We start from the raw sequence: 18,243 nt of genomic DNA on the forward strand, positions 1-18,243 counted from the left end.
GCCTATATGATGTACAATGAAGCTCTATGGTGGTTGGAGGTGTTCTTCAAGTGTAGTAAGCTTTCAGCAACTCCAGCACCCTCAAATGACCCAGCCTTGGGGGTATATATAGGCAGCACAAGCAAATATAGCCGTTGGAGAAAAGCTGCCAGAAAAAATACTTAACGCCGGTTAATCCGACACACCTCCAATAGCCATCGTCGGTTCAACCAGTGATACTAAACTTCCGGCCTCAAAAACTAGCTGTTACGTGTACGGGCAATCAACCGATGCTGCGTCGGTTTAACCGGTGAGTGTAGTTGTCCTGTGAACTCTGAAAAACCAACTCTCTGGACAACTGCACTGACGTTCACCAAGACCCCATCGTCGGTTCATTCGGTGTATAGACCTTTCCTCAGCTTCTGGGTCCATTGCACCGACATATTCAACTTCCCTAACGTCGGTTCAACCGGTGATACTAAACTTCCTGGTGTGCTAAGTCAATGCACCGACGTATGTGATTTTCTCAGCGTCGGTTCAACCGGTGATACTAAAGTATCTCTGTCTTGATTTCGGTGAATTGGTTTCTTCACGGTCTCTTCTATTCTTTGTCCTTTGGACCGAAGAGGTGATACTAAAGTATCTCTGTCTTGATTTTCTCAGCGGAACCACCGTAGGGGCGGCCCTTCGGGCCTAGTTACGCCTATCTTTTCTTTGTCATCACTTGAACCTAAAAGTCTGAGAATGGTCATCTTAACAATCATATTAGTCCAAGTGTTGTGTGTGTCATCAATCGCCAAAACATTATATTGAAATATGGCATGAGAGGCCATTTTCGCTACAACTTGACATCGTCTCTGGGTAATAGTACGTTGAATGCACCGATGCTTGTCTTTGGGCCGTCGGTTAAACCGGTGCCTAAGGGCCGTTTAGGCTTGATCCCATCTGGCACCAAAACATGCACCGTTGCCATCAATGAACCGATGCCATAGTGTCGGTTTAACCGATGCTACTGACTCTGCATCCTTTTGTCCAATTCGTCGCGGCGATCATTTTTACTATGACTTGGCATCTCGATGGCGGATTGGACTTATCATCCTGATGGTGGATTGGACATGACGTCTCGACGATGGATTGGACATGGCGTCTCAATAGTGAATTGGATATGTTGAATTATATCTATGGGACCTAAAAATTCTACAAATGAGATCTCACAAATTTTGTTAGTCGATTATGTTGTTACTCAATCACCAAAATCACAAACAATGGCCTAGTGGGGCCATGTTCCTCCCCATCACTCAGTATGATTGCCCGACCTCTAAATGATAAGGCCCCCATCTTATTTGATCCGTGGGCCAGCCCTTACTTCTTTTGATTACTACGGCCTTCGGGCCGAGGATCTGTGCTACTGCAGGCTCATTCCTCACTCACGGGTGGCCTATTAATATTGATCGTTTGCTAGGCATGTCAAAGCCCGTTTAACATGTAAAAGCAAATCGGACCGGGATTCTGTTCCATCACTGTACGAGCTAAAAAAACAAGTAGTTCTATTGCGTGATTGGTCCGAAAAATGTACTGGTATATCGCTTGAAGCCTTGATTACTGCATTCCGGTATTGAGTTAGTGATTACATTTTTTAAAATAATTCCCTTCAAAGATTGGCATGCCCTGATTAAGCAGTACGATTGTAAGAACAGATCGATACTTCAGTCTGCTTTTTATGTTGATACACTCAGGGATGCCGACCAACCATGTTTCTATGTACTTAAGCACCTATTCATCCCACTACCACTACCACCTGCACATTGATGTGCCAGTCTGATTGAGTGATTGCTTCCCAGGCTTTCAATTCTGCCTCTACGCCAAGCGGTTTCCATGGGTATAGCACCAAGCGTCTTCCACAGCCAGAATTCTGTCAATTCTCAAAAATAGATACAGTCAGAATTCAGAAAAAAAGAGCTGAACATTTTTTTTAACGAATTGAGCCAACTTGTAGGCACCTAGCGGTTTAACACGGGTATTTGCAATTTGGATGCTCCTGTTCTCCCACAAAAGCAAAACATTTGGAGCCAGTGCATGCCTCCCTTTTCAGTAATCTGGGAGAAACAAAATCCCACATAGTTCTGGCAGAAAATGGACCTCTAACCCAAATCAAAATAAAATGGATATTCAGAAATCCAATTCTGGGAGAAAATGGACATATGAAGTTGTCTCCATACATATGCATGCACAAAGTAAGTGGACAGTCGTACCATTGATTGACCAAGGCCCAGCTCAAAACGGACATTGTATATTGCAAATGGTGATTCCAAAGCAACAATGGCAGAGTGATCAGGACCTTTCTAACCTTTACCTGAAACCAAATGCCATAAAACACAGAAGCACTCAGAAATGGTCCTAGGCTCCTTCTATATCAAAATGAAAGTAAGGCAACCATCAATTCAACATTCAAGTTGCTAGAGCCAACAATTCGTTCATGCATAACTAAAATTTCAGATACTATGAAAAGAAATCAATCAACACAATTAAATGATAGTGCATTAGAGAAGAAACTATTGATCCAACATTCATATGTTTAAAATTTCAGATACTACGAAAAGATATTCAGACTGCCATCACAAAGCAATCAAAGAAATCAAACTAGAACATACTGACCCAAATCAGGAATTGGGAGAGGGGAACATTGTTCTGCAGCTAGACTAAACTTAACTAAAACACTAAACGGTAATCTGAAACTCTGAAACTAGACTAAACTTAACTAAAACACTAAATAGTACTGCCATAAGAAAATAGTTTAAAAAGTTTAACAACTAAAGCATACTAGGAGTAAAAATTAAGGCACAACACAATCGCAAGGCTACCGGAAATAAAAGTTAGACTGCGTATAAAAAATAAATGTTTAACAATGCAAGCTTAGCATACTAGGAGTTCAGCATATACTTTAGCATTACTAGTACAGAACTTACAGCCATATAAATGCATGTACCCACTAAAACTCAGATGCCATAGGATATATATTATAAAAAGTGCTACCACTACTGGAAAACGCACAAATGTCGAGTGTCTCCGGCTTTGCCGAGTGCCAGACCACCGGCACTCGGCAAATATGTGGCACACGGCATGCCAACACTTTGCCGAGTGCCGGCCATCGGCAAAGAAAGGCACTCGGCATAGCACGCCTTTGCCGAGTGCCAGCGGACGAGAACTCGGCAAAGACCGCTCACGTGCCTAGCACGCGCGCCCGCCGTGCGCCGGCCGTCAGGGTAAGTCATTCTCGAACTAAAATGGTCGAAATACCGCATTCTGTTTCAATTTTTTGAATGATGATTGCAATTATCTTGTGGGTATATATGCAGGATTTCTACAGGTGCGAGGAAGGCTATGAGGCCCGGGCGAACGAGCAGGCTCACCAGGCTTGCTACAAGCTGGTGAAGGACATGCACTACGAGGCGCGTGTCCAGGCCGTCGTTGTGTACTGCGCCGAGTTCGAGAAGAGGAGTATCAAGAAACCAGCCGCAAGGGACATCTTCCTCACGCGAGACCAGTAGTTAAGGGTAAATAAATGTCATCTCTACTCATTTATCTTGTATTTGATATTACAATATATCATGCACTTCATTACGTTTAGGTGCCTCCGAACTGGTGCGCAAACAAGGCCGAGTGCTGGTCCATGATGGTGGACAAGTGGATCAGCGAGGACTGGGCCCGCCAGCACGCCTTATGCCGGGAGCGCCACCTGATGATGCCGGGTCCGGCACATCATCAGGGGAGCCGTAGCCTCGCCGAGTACAAGGAAACTTAGGTAAGTTCACTAATTTCTTCATTCTTTCTAAAGCTATATTTTGAATTCTTACTAATGATCTTGTTGATTTCATGGCAGTCGGAGTCTCATTCAGGCTAGTCTTGCAACGAGTTCACGGCGTACGCCATGTCTCACATGGGCAGGGCAACGTCGGACGTGGCCTACAACCCGGCGGCTCCACCAGAGGCCTACACAAACCCAGCATCCCGGTGCGCCTCACTGCGTACACGGAGGTGGGAAGGGCGCTCCACGGGGAGACTTGGGATCCGGTGACCGCGCCACTCTCCGGAGAAGCCATCATGAGGGCGGGAGGCGGGAAGAAGCATAGGCGGTACTGGATCGCCAACAGCTTGGTCAACACGGCGAGTACGCCCAGCCTCACGCAGCTTAGGGCACTTACCACCGACTCGACCCCGCCCATACGCCCATGGCCTGAGACTTCTATGGCCAGCGTGCACCAGAGACAGGTTAGTTCAGATTTAGTTGTCGTTTTATGATTTTTACGCAACTTTACTTTGTATTGTAACATGGATGTTAAATTCTTGTAGACCGATTTGGAGGAAAAGTGGGCTGAGGAGAGGAGGTGCCGATTGGAGATGGAGCGGAAGCTGGAGGAGGAGCAGAAGCTGAGGGAGGAGCAGTCGGCGATGATGCAGAGCATGGTCACCTAGATGCAAGGACTTGGCGCGTTGTTGAACTATGCGACGCCGCCTCCTCCCTTCGCCCTTCCAGCTCAGCCTTACCTTCCTCAGGGACCTTCTAGCACTCCCGTGAGTATGCAGAATTAGTTTATGTGTTTCTATTTATATCTTTGTAATTCTTACCTATGTTTTAAAAGCGGTAAGGCGAGGCGAGGCGATCCACCACTGCCTTATCGCCTAGGCGACGCCCAATGTTCCACAAGGCGCTATTCCGCGCTCGCCTAGGCGCGCTTATGCGCTAGGCGGCGGGGTACCGCCTCGCCTAGGGGGTAGGCGGACCCCTAGGCGGCACCAGCTCGTCGGCGCCGGCGGAGGAGGTGGTAGGGGCCGGGGACGAGGCAGATCCGGCGACCCGGGGATGAGGCAAAGCAGAGAGCGGCGGCGGAGGAGGAGGCAGGGGACGCGCGCTGGCGGAGGAGGAAGCAGGGGACGGGCGGCGGCAGAGGAGGAGGAGGTAGGGGCGTGCGCGCGGCGAAGGAGGAGGCAGGGGCGGGCGTGGAGGAGGAGGAGGAGGAATGGCGGCCTGCGCGTTGCAGGTGGCCGGGCGGGCAGACTGGGCAGAGGCGACGGCGGGTTGGAGGCAGAGGTGATGGAATCGAATGGATAAGGTGGGAGTGGGGTTGAGATTCGGGTTGGGCTGGTTTGGTGGGCTGCTTTGGGCCTTTCTTTTCAATTCAAGGCCCATTAGTTCCTCATTTTTCCTTTTCTTTTTAGACTATATGGTGAAGTATACGTAGTATATTGTACCGCCTAGGAAAACGCCTCGAAACGCCTAATCCCGCTTAATCACGCCTAGGCTCTAGGCGGTAGCGCCTAGCCTAACATTGGCGACGCCTAAGCGGGCTAAGGCGAGACCTTAAGCAAGGCGAGCCGCCACCGCCTTGTCACCTAGGCGACGCCTTGAAAACAGAGATTCTTACTCAATTTATATGTTTCTATTTGCAGAATCAGTCGTGGAACGCATCGAACAACCCTCCTCCGGACCAGAACTCGCCGGCGACCCCGTGGCAAACTTGCCCCCCTGACCGTGAGTGATTTGTAGTACTAGTGGACTTGTGACATTAATCGTGGACATATTTTGTGTATTGGACTCATTTTGTGTATCGGACTCATTTTGTGTATCGGACTCGTTCTATGTGATGGACTTGTGTTATCTATCGGACTTGTGATATATGTGATCACTTGTGTTATTTGTATCGGTGTTATTCTCGTAATTGTCAATTATATATTTGTTATAATAACTGTCTGTAATGTCCCTGCATTCAGATATATTGTTGTTGTATTTGTATCGAAAAACAGAAAAAAGGAACAAAAAAAAATTTGGCCACTTTGCCCAGTGCATAAGCCAAAACACTCGGCAAAGTGGCCTTCACAGGTCAGCAGAAACAGGACTTTGCCGAGTGCTAAACTCCAGGCACTCGGCAAAGCCTTGACACTTTGCCGAGTGCTAACCTAAGGCACTCGGCAAACTGTCGAGGATTTGCCGAGTGCCAGAGATCTAGCACTCGGCAAAGCTGCCACGTGGGGCAGCAGTTGGCGGTGGCTTTGTCGAGTGCCAGGTCCCGGCACTCGGCAAAGTTTTGAACTTTCCCGAGTGTCTGCCGTTAGGCACTCGGCAAAGCAGCCGCCAACGACTGCCCCACGTGGCAGCTTTGCCGAGTGCCCGAAAAGAGGCACTTGGCAAAGCCTCCTTTGTCGTCAGGGGCTTTGCCAAGTGGTCTTAGCCTTCGCCGAGTGTAAACAAGCATTTGCCGAGTGTAACTGGCACTCGGCAAAGCCCCTGAATCTGGTAGTGTACTGTTTCATCATAATTCAAGCATGTTGCTGAGGAAGTGGGTGGACCTCAATAGCTAATTCAAGCAGTCCCATGGGCGTCCCTGGTGATCCATACCAAATGCCAATGCTTCCATAGATTGCTTCCAAATCAGAATGATATATTTGAATGATGTTCAGTTGAGCCTAAACGTTAAACTTTATATTATTTCAGGTTGGCTGCAGCACGAAATTTTGAGGGACTTTTAGCAGAGTTCTGAACTTCTGATGTATGCAGTAGATGCCGTCACATGAGATTCTAGCAATGATACATAAAACTGTTAAATCTCTAATAATTAAGCCTCGTGTTTGTGCTTCTAACAAGTAAGATAGCAATTAAGAGGTACTGCAGCTTCATCATACTTGCAGGCAAGCACAACCACAATTCACAGATACGTACTAATTTAGCAGCCATCTGCACACATGAATCTAGAGCTTTGCTATGCTGATTCATCCATTCTTGCCTTTTCCTCACACTATTTCATCGAGATCTTTGGAGATATTATTAGGAAGGCAAAGCACGGCAGATTGCAGCTTTCGGAGGAAACGAAGAAGGCTTCCTTACCTAAGTCGGATTGGAAGCAGGCTTGATGGGAGAGCCGGCGAGGATTTCTCGAGGATTTGGAGGGCAGCAGCGTGCTTGGCGGGAGAGCCGGCGAGGATTTCTCGAGGATTTGGAGGGCAGCAGCGTGCTTGGCGGGAGAGCCGGCGAGGATTTCTCGAGGATTTGGAGGGCAGCAGTGTGCTTGACGGGAGAACCGGCGAGGATATTGGACAGACGGGCGGCGGCCGGCGGGGATCCTGGAGACGAGCAGCGGCCGACGGCGATCTTGGAGACGAGCACGGAGAGGATCTTGGACGTCTGGGATCTTGGAGATGGTTGGCGCCGCCGCCGGCGTCGCCATCTCCGACTCTCCCTACTCAACCCTAGACTAGTGCGGTCTTTCCGTTCTCAACCCGGGTACAGGCGTCAGGCAAACGAGAGAGCCCTTTCTACGATCCACGGGCCGAGCCCTTCTTTCCGATCCATGGGCTGAATTCGAGCAATGATTAAAACCCGACCTTTTAACAGAAATCCTATATATCTTCCGGAAGGTAAAATCTTATATAACTTTCGCTTTAAGATTTGTGCACATGTACAGATCTAATAGCTGTAAAACGAGCAGGAGCTGTTGATTAGTTATCTGAGCGCTGGCACCAGGCAACAAGAGGACATGTGCCTACTGCTGAGTCGTGGCGCATATATAGTGCAGTGAGAAATCGGATGGGTTCCCTTTTGAATTTGAGACTTTGATTTTAATTTTCTTTCAAACAGTAAGTGCGTTTTAGATTCCGTTTGAACCACAATGTTATTTGGAATTTTTGCAACAGGACAAGATCCAATATGAATATATTTTGACTTCTCAAATATTTTTTGAAAATTCAACATTCAGATTATAACACTTCAACATTTTAAATATGCATGTTCAACATTGTAGATATACTGCATCAATAATTCCATGTGAAATGTTGAAATAGTTCATTAGAATTGTTGAACTAGGTTTTGATTCATGTTGACTGTAGTGACTTAAAATGATGACTATACCAGTTTAATATTTTAAACATGCTAGGTCTTAAACATTTTTAAAAAACTATGAATCATGGTCGCATATACTAGGGAAAAAAGCAAAGAAAGTTTACCTGCCGCCAGCTAATCCTCCTGCCATCCTGTCCGTTGCTTTTTTTTGTGGACCTGTTCATTGCTGTGCTGCATGTGTGTGTCAGTGTGTGTTAATGGCTGTGTGCTTGTAATGTGCCGTTGTGGTGCATGTATGATGTAATAAGTCGATTATGGGCTTAGTGGGCTTTAAAGACATCTCTTAACCATCTTCCGGAAACAGTATAGGAACCCCCACCTTTTAAGACCGAAAAAAGTCATATTTATCTCTCTGAACTATAGATCAAATTTACGTGCCGAACCATAACTGGATCCACCTCGCCACAGCCGAGAAGGTGAAGCACATCGCCACCTACCACTGCATGATCAGGGAGTCCGGCCGGATGTTCTACAATGCTTGCTTCTTGGTGCAGTACATGCTGACTTCGACGCCAACGGCAACAACATGTTTTGCGACATGTTGTTGCTCAAGAACCAGCTCCCATGGTTGGTCGTCGAGGCTAGTGGCGGAGCGCCTGGTAGGGCAAGGTGTGGCAGCAGCCATACCTCAATATTGCTAGAAGTACACATGCCCTACTTTGGGCTAAGTTATTTAAAGAAGATTTTACTCATTAGTCATTAGAACAAGTGCCATACTGAAGCATTTTTCTTTATCAGTGCAGCTGCGCTATACCTCAATTTTGACCCGTCCTTCGCCACTAGTCGAGGCCGTCATGGCATTAATTCTGTCCCGTCTCCCTGACGGAGTTCGTAGCATCCTTGAGAGGCTCTGTCCACAGGCCTGTGTTGGCAGCCAAAATTGGCACTGCCGAAGGCCGACCGGCCAGACCGGTCTGGTTCTGTGTAATCCGAATCAGGTTAGATTTTATTTGTAGAGTCCGTTTGTAACTCGATTTGAAAGCGGTACGTCCTCCCCGGCCTATAAATATAAAGGCCACAGCCGATTGAGGTCCTTCTACCCAATCGAATTAATCAATCCACTATTTTCCTACCCTAAAAAAATCCACTATTTTCCTTGTTTTTCCTCAAACACTAGCTTTTCCAACCTCGTGCTGTTCTTTGCTCATCTCGACGGCGTTCAAGGGCGACTTGGGTGGCCTACCGACTAAAGACAACCCTAGATCTCCGACCTCCGACGGGGTCCCTCCCGAGCTCACGGTTTTAGGTGTTCGCGAAGCTCTCTGCGCCCGACTGGTCTGACCGGTTGGTGCGACCGGTCTGACCAGTCGCCGGTGTGCTTCGTCCGGTTGCGATCGTTGCGATCCTGCGCGTTCTAGCGCTTGTGTGTTGACCAGAACTGCGTCAAAATACTTTTTGGCAACTCCGCTGGGGAAAGATCTGAGTTCATCGGACACAATGACCGATGAGAAGGTTGACCTCACCAAGGTAGATTCCACTCCTGTTGACATCAAGTATAAAGACATACCTGAGGAGAGCCACAAGCAATTCGAGGCAACACTCCAGAAGGAGCAGGAGGAAGCCAAGAAGAGACTACTTGCATGCTTTGGGAAGACTCGGCAAGGCGTGTTCGAGAAGGAGAAGTTTGCCATGCCCACATTCGTGCCGCCACCGCCGAACCCATCTACTACTACTACAGCTTCTGCTTCATCTGTTTCCACTCCAAGCGATGCAAGTTTTACATACGATTCCATTAAGGAGTTTGCTGACGCCTTTTTGGGTAGATTCGAACAGTCCCAAAAGCTTACACAAGATTTACTTTGGATTTGAGTCTACAAAATAAGGGTAAGAAAATCATTAATGATTATTCCAATTTTACCCCTAATCCTAGTCTTTCGGCCGCACCAATGGAGAATTATCAGTATGGTATGCCGCCAAATTTCTTCGCGGGACAGACACCCCTTGCCAGGCTTAGTTCGGCCGTCCAGGGCTGAACTGGCCAGATCAGTCGCTTCGACCGGTCAGACCGGTGCCTCGACGGGCAGACCGGTCAGACCGGTCACTCAGACTGGTCAGACCGGTGCCATGGTGCTCGGTTCTGCATCACAGCCACAACTTGTGCCTCTTCCTACTTCGACTGATTATAGCCTGGAGCAAGAATTGGTGGATTTTGTGCCGCCGTATACTACAAAGTCATACGGTGAACCTCCTTTTCCTCCACGGTTGCCCAAAAGATGTTTGGGATGATTGGCTTAAGGCCAATCCACAATATGTCGCACAAACGATGTCCACTACTGATCCTGCGACACATCATTTCGGCCAAACATCTACCAGCAACTATGAGGCCGATCTTGCTAGGATAAAGTAAGATCTGGCCGATATGCTTAAAGAAAAACTTGGTTTTGTTGCGGGTAAAAGTCGGCTATATCGTAGGCCGTATGTCGATGCTTTCGATTTAATTCCTTACCCCGCTAGTTGGCGTGTTCCCGATTTTGTCAAGTTTAGCGGCGACGATAACCGGTCCACTTGAGAGCATATTAGCCAATACATCACTCAACTTGGGGAAACTGGTTCTAGCAAGTCTTTGCACGTTCGCATGTTTTTTTTGTCTTTGACTGGAACGGCTTTTTCTTGGTTTTTGTCGTTAGCCCCTATCTCGATTCGTTCTTGGGACGAATTAGAGCAAAAGTTTCACGATCACTTTTATAGTGAGGATAACGAAACTAAGTTGACAGATTTGACATCGGTTTGACAGGGTAGAGATGAATCTATCCATGAGTACTTTAAAAGGTTTAAAGATATTAAAAATCGATGTTTTAACTTGTCACTTTCCGAAAAAGATTAGGTCGATTTGGCTCTTGTGGGTTTACATTCTAGTTATAGAGAAAAGCTTGACGGTTAGAGTTTTTATTCTATAAATCAGCTTCAGGCAAGGGCTTTAAGTCAAGAAACAAAGTTTAAAAAAACAAAAAGATACCTACAAGTCCCATCGTTCAAACACTCATATTGTTGAATATGATTCCGATTCATCGGACGATGAGGATAAAGAGGTGTATGCCGCTGAGTTTGTTTGGCCCGCCTCGGCCAAACCATCTACTTGCACATCTCTCAAGCCGACTCAAAGGAATCAGCAAGAGGAGATGAAATTCACCTTTGATGTGTCCAAGTGCGATCGTATTTTTGATGAATTATTATGACTTGGGCATTTAAAGATTACTCATGTTATACCGCCGCTTGAGGAGCTAAAGCGGCGTGCTTATTGTAAATTTCATAATTCTTCATCTCTTGCAACGGCTGATTGATCGTATTTCATAATCGGCTATAAATGAAGGACGATTGGCCTTTCTGGAGATGAAGATAGATAAAGCTCCGTTTCCAGTTCATACCATTGATCTCAACAATGCAAAGGTGCTGATTCGGCCGGATCAAGCCAAAGGAGCAAAGGGCAAGAACGTGATCATTGGTGATGATAGGCCGTTGACTGTTGATAACAAGATTCTAGCCAGGAAGGCGATTCAGGAGAAGACTCCTGATGGGAAGAAGAATCTGAGGATCATACTTAAGCCTCGCACACTGGGGGGCAAGGGGATTCTTCTTCAGACGACCAATCTGCTGCTCAGCCAAGACCGGTCAGACCGGTCAGACCGGTCCTGGTGGCTGGTCAGACCACCTTGGTGGTCAGCCCCGGACGTTCAAGCCTAAACGTCCGGAAGTGGGTATGTGGAAGACCAATCAGCCAAAGGTGCAGGGCAAGCTCGCAAACCAGAAACCTACCTTTGGCCAACTGTTGAACAAGTACTCAAAGGTCGTTCTAAACGATCGGCCCCTAAGAAAGAGACCGAGGTCACCTCCGCGTCAAGGCGCACCTTCATCTCCTAGGGGAGAATCAAGCAAGCGCAGGGGTGATGTGGTTACCTTGTTCCCTCCTTAGTAGATGTAGCCGATGTATGCTACTATGCCATGGGCTCCATCGGCGTCAGATTCTCAGTTTGCCACATGGGAAAACGGGGGATTTTGGATGCAATGCTATCCGATGCCGTGTCCACCACACTTCTAGGGGGAAGGAAGCTCCAGAGGACCTGTATTTGACAGGTTGAAGCAGTCGGTTCACGACCGATTGGGTAAACACCAATCTGGTCAGTGGCAGAACCCCGGAACGGTCAGACCGGTCTCAGCAGAGACCGGCCCAATTTCGTCCTGTGTACCAAGAGTACCGCGTCAAGGAGAAAAAGGACGAACCCGTACCAATGCAAGTTGATTTTGAGAAGGCTCTAGCTACTGATGTGGTGCAAGCTAAAGATGGCAAAGACAAAACTCAAGATGCACAAAAGGGGCCGATGACCATTGAGAAATCGGCCAATTCTTCTTAGAAGCTTGTGTTGGCCAATGATCATGAGGCCAACAACAGCAACCTCAAGGACCAGGACAAGGAGAAGTACTTTCAGCCTAGGTGGTGCCCACTAGGGTTGACACACACTTAGAAGAGGAGGTTGCAGCGTCTTCGCCATCAAGAATAGAAGGAAAAAGAGGCGGAGAAGTTGAGGGATGAGCAATTCGACAAGTACAGACCAAGGATCCCTCAAGGCAAGGTGTGGCAGGTCAAGGCAGTTGACCATCCCACAGGACCGGTCGGATCGCTCTAGCCGACCGGTCTGACCGGTGTCCAGGACCGGTCTGACCGTTCAGAGCAACCGGTCAGACCGGTCGACCCTATGCCTGTGCAGAAAGTGTGGCGGAACCACCCAAAATACTGGGCCCGGGTGCACTGATCTTCATTGCTGAGCAACTTGGACCCAAAACGGGACGCACCGGTAGTTCCTCGAGTGAAGCCTCGATAAAAGCTATGCTATTCCATGATCACGCAGACAACACTCACACGAAGGTGAGCCTAGAGATTACAACACAGAACATCTCATACATCCCAGAGTATTGCAGCAGATGTTAAATTTATCACAAACCAAGTTCAAAATAGTAAAGTACTACAGAGTTCAACTACACAAATTATTCAAGTCTCATTGTTCAGCGGAAGCAATAATAGACAACTAGAGAAAGGATGTGACGCATCGATAAAGCCCGTACGAAAGCGTCACTCAGTGGGAGGGTGGTCAGCACCTGCTGAAGGACAAGCAAGGCTGAGTATACTAATACTCAGCAAGACTTATCCGTCACCGGATATAACATAGTCCGATAACTAGACATGCAAGGCTTTTTAGTTTGTGGGGTTTGTTTTACCAAAAATGCCACTAAGAGTTGATCCTTATTTTCATATTTTATTTAGCCAATTTCTAGTTGGATTAACCATTCTAAGTTTGCAACTATCTCTACTCAAATATGGTAGAGCAACCATTTAAACATACAACAGTATTAGCATTATCATGTTTCACTTGTTACTCTGTGTGACCGAAAACATTAAGCAGTCTCATGCCGTGAGAGGCGGATGATTCTGAATCAAATTTCAACCTGGCCAGGGGAACGTAGACCACACACATGGGGATCGACTTCACTCCCGCCCACACTACTTTTCCCCTTTCTTTCCAGGTCGTGGATCCGGGACACCCCCCCCCGACTACAGAGTCCGACCACTCTGCACCCGTACATCCGGACAAAAAGAAACCTACTTCTACCAAGAGGGTGCGAGATCGTTCCACTCGCTGGTACAATCAGATACTTAAGCTTACCGATAACCATATTTCTCGGTATGTGGCTAGTACTTTCAAACAGTTAACGAAATGAGCCACACACAGCGATCTTAACCATTTTTGACTACACCAGCGGGGTATCACAACTACACAACCCCGCCTGTTGTCCTTATATTTCATAAGGAATTTAAAGTCAGTCAATTCCTATATGCTCGCAAGAGGCGGGAAACCCCTCGACTTCTACCGTTCCTAGTTAGCAGGGCAACTAGTCGATAAAAGATCTGGATATCAAACATAGGTACTTAGGGATCATGCATCTAAGTTTTTCGATCAACTCCTAGTAACTTAAATGTAGAAATAAAATTATTACAATACATATGAATAGTTAGATGAATAATAACTCTGAAAATAATGGGATTATGCACCGGGGCTTGCTTTCTTGGGCACTGTCAGGCAGAGAAACCTCTGGGGCTTGGCCCAGGTCTTGAGCTATGTTAGTGCAATTCAAGTTAACTTCCTGAGCAACACAAGAGTCCACGGGAACCAGCTCGTACTCTCCGTCGGCAAGATTAACCGCTTCTATATGCAATGCAAGATTATGAGTTACAACATGATAAATGATTTCTTTCCTTCACGATAAAGTTGTAGTCCAACAAAATAACTTAAAGATGATAATTGTGAACTCATTTACTGGGCAGTCATTTAGGGAGTAGTATTTATCACTATGTTTCTTCATGATTGAGTGTGTGGGTTGGTTTTCATTTTCAACATTAAAACATAGCATGTTTTCACAATTTCCTAACAAGAAATCTAACCATGACCTAGTGATGAAAATTTAATGTAGAATAGTTCAGATAATCTAGCATCTACTGTGTAAATTTCAGCATCTAACCATAGAGCATTTAATCATAACAATTCATGCAAACAGATTACTCTAATTACATCACAAATTTGCATAGAATTATTGACATGGTTTCTGGTGCTATAAAATTTACAGGAGTATCTAAATGCCATCTAATCAGTACTGAAAATTTTTCAGGTTTTATTTCCTTAAGCATCGGGAGTTACAAAATTAACAAAATCATCAAGCTATTAAACAAAATAATTTCCACAGAGAGTTATACTCAGAATATGGATCTCAAAATTTTACCAAAACCTAGATATGACCTAAACATGTTCCAGAAAAATTATCAAGCATTATTTCTACAAGAAAAATTAATTATGCATTTAAATCTACATGAGCTAGCATATTAATTCAAGGTTCAAAATAACCAGTAATGCTTGTGAACTTTTTATCCTAGTAAGAATCTACTCTGATTAAGAACAGGTCCAAAATTCATGATCAGATTTGGTATATGTTACTCAGAACAAAAATATCAACCCTACCCATGATATTCTAAGCATGATTTTTAACTAAAACAAAACTCAGTAACTATAGCTCAAACTTTGAAGGAATGATCATAGAGCTAACATAAGACTCCATAAATAAATCTAGATTTTCCTAGGGAAATTAACTATATATTATGAATTAAGTAGATTAAACAAGAATTAAACATGGTATATAGCTAACTAATTCTAACATGTCTAAAACTTAAAGATCAGCAATAGTTCAGTTACATATGCATCTAGGAAAAATTTTAGAGCTAGATCGGGTCTATGTTTTCCAGTATTAAATCATGAAGTGTTTTAACAGATTTGAGAATCTTGATTGTTCAAATAAGTTAACCGATTTAGCTGGGTATCATCTTTTTACCATAAGCCTAACATTCTACCAAAATCAACATATCCAAATATCAAGGTCATTCAGTGAGCAGAACTTCCAGAACAAACATTAGGTGGTTTTCATATTCTTTTTCATAGATTAAAATGGGTAGAGTTTCTGCATTTTGGGTGTAACAAAACTTGTAGATTTTGTTATAAGGATTCCAGATTAGTTGAGTTTACATTTTTAAGATTTTTCTGTGATTTGTTATACATTTTTGAAGTTCACTGCCAAACTCTGAAAAACTTGCACCCAGACCCTTATCCAAAAAAGAAAAATTACAACCGGGTCCTTCGCCGGCCTTCTCCGCCGTTGCATCTTGCCAGTGGTGTTCTTCCTGGCAGGGCTTACTGGGGCTGCAACAGGGAGGCATGTTGGGTAGAGGAGTTTGAGAGCTACCTACCAATGCCCGTGTTCGGGTCACTGGTGGCCGGAATCGAGGTTGCCAGCGTCGAAGGTAGCGGCGGAGCTCGGGTGACCGGCGGTGTGGACGAAGAAGAGCTCGGGGTGGTCGAACATCGAGCGCACGAGCACCATGAGAGCATGAGGAAGCTCCTGGGGTAGATGTCGTGCTCGGTCTTCGCCAGAATCAGCTGGTCCACGGTGAGCCTTGAGCTCACCGGCGGTGGCGGCGATTAAGTGGGTTCTAGTGGGATTCGACGCGCGTGTGAGCTTCACTGGGGGTCTAGTGAGGCTGTTGGTGTGGTCAGAGGGGCCAATGCGGGTCGCCGGAGCTAATGGCGGAGGAGGAAATGGAAGGAGGGGGAGAACGCGCGCGGCTCGGCCTGGGGGTTCGATTTATAGGCGAGGATGCTTAAGGGTGAAGGAGTGAGGCTCCTGGGAAGGTCAAACTGGCCTGGGCGCGCTCGGCGGTGAGGTGGCGACCGGAGGAGGCGGCGCGATGCATGGCGGGCGGCGTGGCGCTTTGCCAAGAGGCCAGGGGCACGTGGCGAGTGGAGGTGAGGCCAAGCGGACATCCACGTGTCCCCTGAGGCCTTCTTGGGCCCAGATGGTCGCGGGCGCGCCGTGGACGAGGTCCACTGGCGGTGTACGGCGAGCGGCGGCAAAAACTGAGAGGGAGATGGAGGTAGGGACCTAGTTGCAATTTTTGAAATCTCAGGGACCTCTCGGTAATCTAAAATTTTTTCTAACTTCCGAGGCTCAAACGAAAAAGTGTTGAATACCAATCTTGTGTAACTTTTCAAGATCTACAACTTTTGTGTTAGGCAAATTTTCATTTGAAGTCCACATTTTGAACTATTCTAAAATTTCAAACTTGCATAAAAGGGCTTTGATTTTTATTTGGTTTTTGATAGGATTTGGCTGAAAGTTGAATTCAGCACATGTCATTTAAGGTACCATTAAATACCCAAACTTATTTTTGTGCACATTTTTGAATAGGATTTTAAGTAGGGTTTTAACCCTTTTACTCCCACATTATATTTCCAATTGTATGCTTTGACTTTTATTTGACCTTTTCTTGTTGAATTAAATTTCCAAACCCTTCCTAATATTTGATTTGAGTGAATTCATCTGGATTTTAGTACACAGACAACAGAGGTGTCTCAGAAAGCTGAAGTGAGTATTCCTACTTTGGCTCCTGGCGCATCAGAGGTTCCAGCAGCTCCGTCTACAGCAAAAGACGAGGAGTTGGTGGATTATGAGGCTTCTCCGGAATGCACAAACATAGAAATCAATGTTGTGCGCTTTCTGACGACCATTGGGCGATTCCGGAGGAGGAGACTGCGTATATGGACTTTGGGCCCCGTGAAGCTATATTTCAGAAGCCCAAGGATTCAGATAATCACTTGAAGGCTCTCTACGTGAGGGGGCACATCAACGGGAAGCCAGTTTCTCGTATGCTCGTGGATAGTGGGGCAATTGTGAACTTGATGCCCTATTCATTTTACAAGAAGCTCGGCGGGACGGACGGAGAGCTAATCAAGACGAACATGACGGTCAACTGCATTGGATGATGTGATCCCATTGGCGCCAAGGGGGTTGCTTCGATGGAGCTGACCGTTGGAAGCAAGACGGTTGCCACTGCGTTCTTCGTCTCTGAGGTGCAAGGTAATTTCAACCTCATACTTGGACGTGATTGGATTCATGCCAATCAGTGTGTACCATCTTCCTTGCACCAATATCTTATTCAGTGGATCGGCGATGAAGTCGAGGTTGTCGCCGATTCTGAGCTTATTGGTGCGCATGATGACATCAAGTGCTTATCGGGCCTGGATTTGACCAATTATGACTTGATCAGTTGCACCGAAGAAGGTTTTGTGTCTGCAGTCCTAAAGCCGATGGAGAATCGGCTATATTTACTTATATGATGCAGCAGGGCGTCAATACAGAGCCGACCGGTCAGACCGTTTCCTCTGACCGGTCAGACCGGTCCAGCGCAGAGTGGCTGTAGCAATGCATTGAGCACTATCGGGACAAGGCAAACGATATGTGCGAGGCTATTGAGGACTTAGGTGACTAAGATAAGTTAGGCCAAGGTTTTATGTCGGCTGATCCTTTGAAAAGGGTAAATATTAGAGATGGTTCTATTCCTAGGCCGACTTTTGTAAATGCAAACTTATCGGATGTTTGTAAAGCTGATTTAGTAAAGTTATTGAAAGAATATGTTGATTGTTTTGCATAGGAATACTCTGAGATGCTTGGTTTGAGTCATGATTTGGTTGAGCATCGGCTGCCGATTAAGGCCGGTTTTAGACCTTATAAACAACCTTCTAGGCATTTTAATCCTGTTATGTATGACCGAATAAAAGAAGAAATCAATCATTTATTAGATGCTGGATTTATTCGGTCTTATCATTATGCGTAGTGGATCTCTAATATTGTGCCCGTTGAAAAGAAGGATTCGGGCAAGATTAGAGTGTGCATTGATTTTAGAGAACTCAATAAAGCTACTCCTAAAGATGAATATCCTATGCCTATAGCCGATATGTTGATCAATGAGGCTTCTAGACATTGTGTTATCAGTTTTCTTG

At 46.0% G+C, this 18,243-nt stretch overlaps 1 protein-coding gene across 3 annotated transcripts; it reads right to left on the reverse strand.

Annotated features, from left to right (window-relative positions):
* Positions 1–1,537: 1,537 nt before the first annotated feature.
* On the reverse strand, positions 1,538–7,260 carry LOC120683735. 3 transcript variants are annotated; one of them, XR_005678896.1, is made up of 4 exons: positions 6,860–7,260; positions 2,232–2,332; positions 1,980–2,120; positions 1,538–1,891 (listed from the first exon to the last, which is right to left on the reverse strand). XR_005678896.1 is itself a non-coding variant. In XM_039965819.1 (2 exons), the coding sequence occupies exons 1-2, from the start codon at positions 7,197–7,199 to the stop codon at positions 1,737–1,739; spliced, it is 495 nt and encodes a 164-aa protein (XP_039821753.1). In that variant the 5' UTR covers positions 7,200–7,260; the 3' UTR covers positions 1,538–1,736. The 3 variants fall into 3 exon arrangements, 1 of the variants encoding a protein (XP_039821753.1); XR_005678897.1 differs by lacking the exon at positions 1,980–2,120; XM_039965819.1 differs by lacking the exons at positions 1,980–2,120; positions 2,232–2,332.
* Positions 7,261–18,243: the final 10,983 nt, after the last annotated feature.

Source organism: Panicum virgatum, chromosome 7N (assembly GCF_016808335.1).
Source record: "Panicum virgatum strain AP13 chromosome 7N, P.virgatum_v5, whole genome shotgun sequence".
Taxonomy (NCBI): domain Eukaryota; kingdom Viridiplantae; phylum Streptophyta; class Magnoliopsida; order Poales; family Poaceae; genus Panicum; species Panicum virgatum.

Coding starts and splice junctions, on each gene's coding strand:
- LOC120683735 (XM_039965819.1), bottom strand. CDS start 7,199: ATGGCGACGCCGGCGGCGGCGCCAACCATCTCCAAGATCCCAGACGTC. Junction 1,892..6,859: donor CTGCTTCCAATCCGACTTAG/GTAAGGAAGCCT, acceptor GAGAATTGACAG/AATTCTGGCTGTGGAAGACG.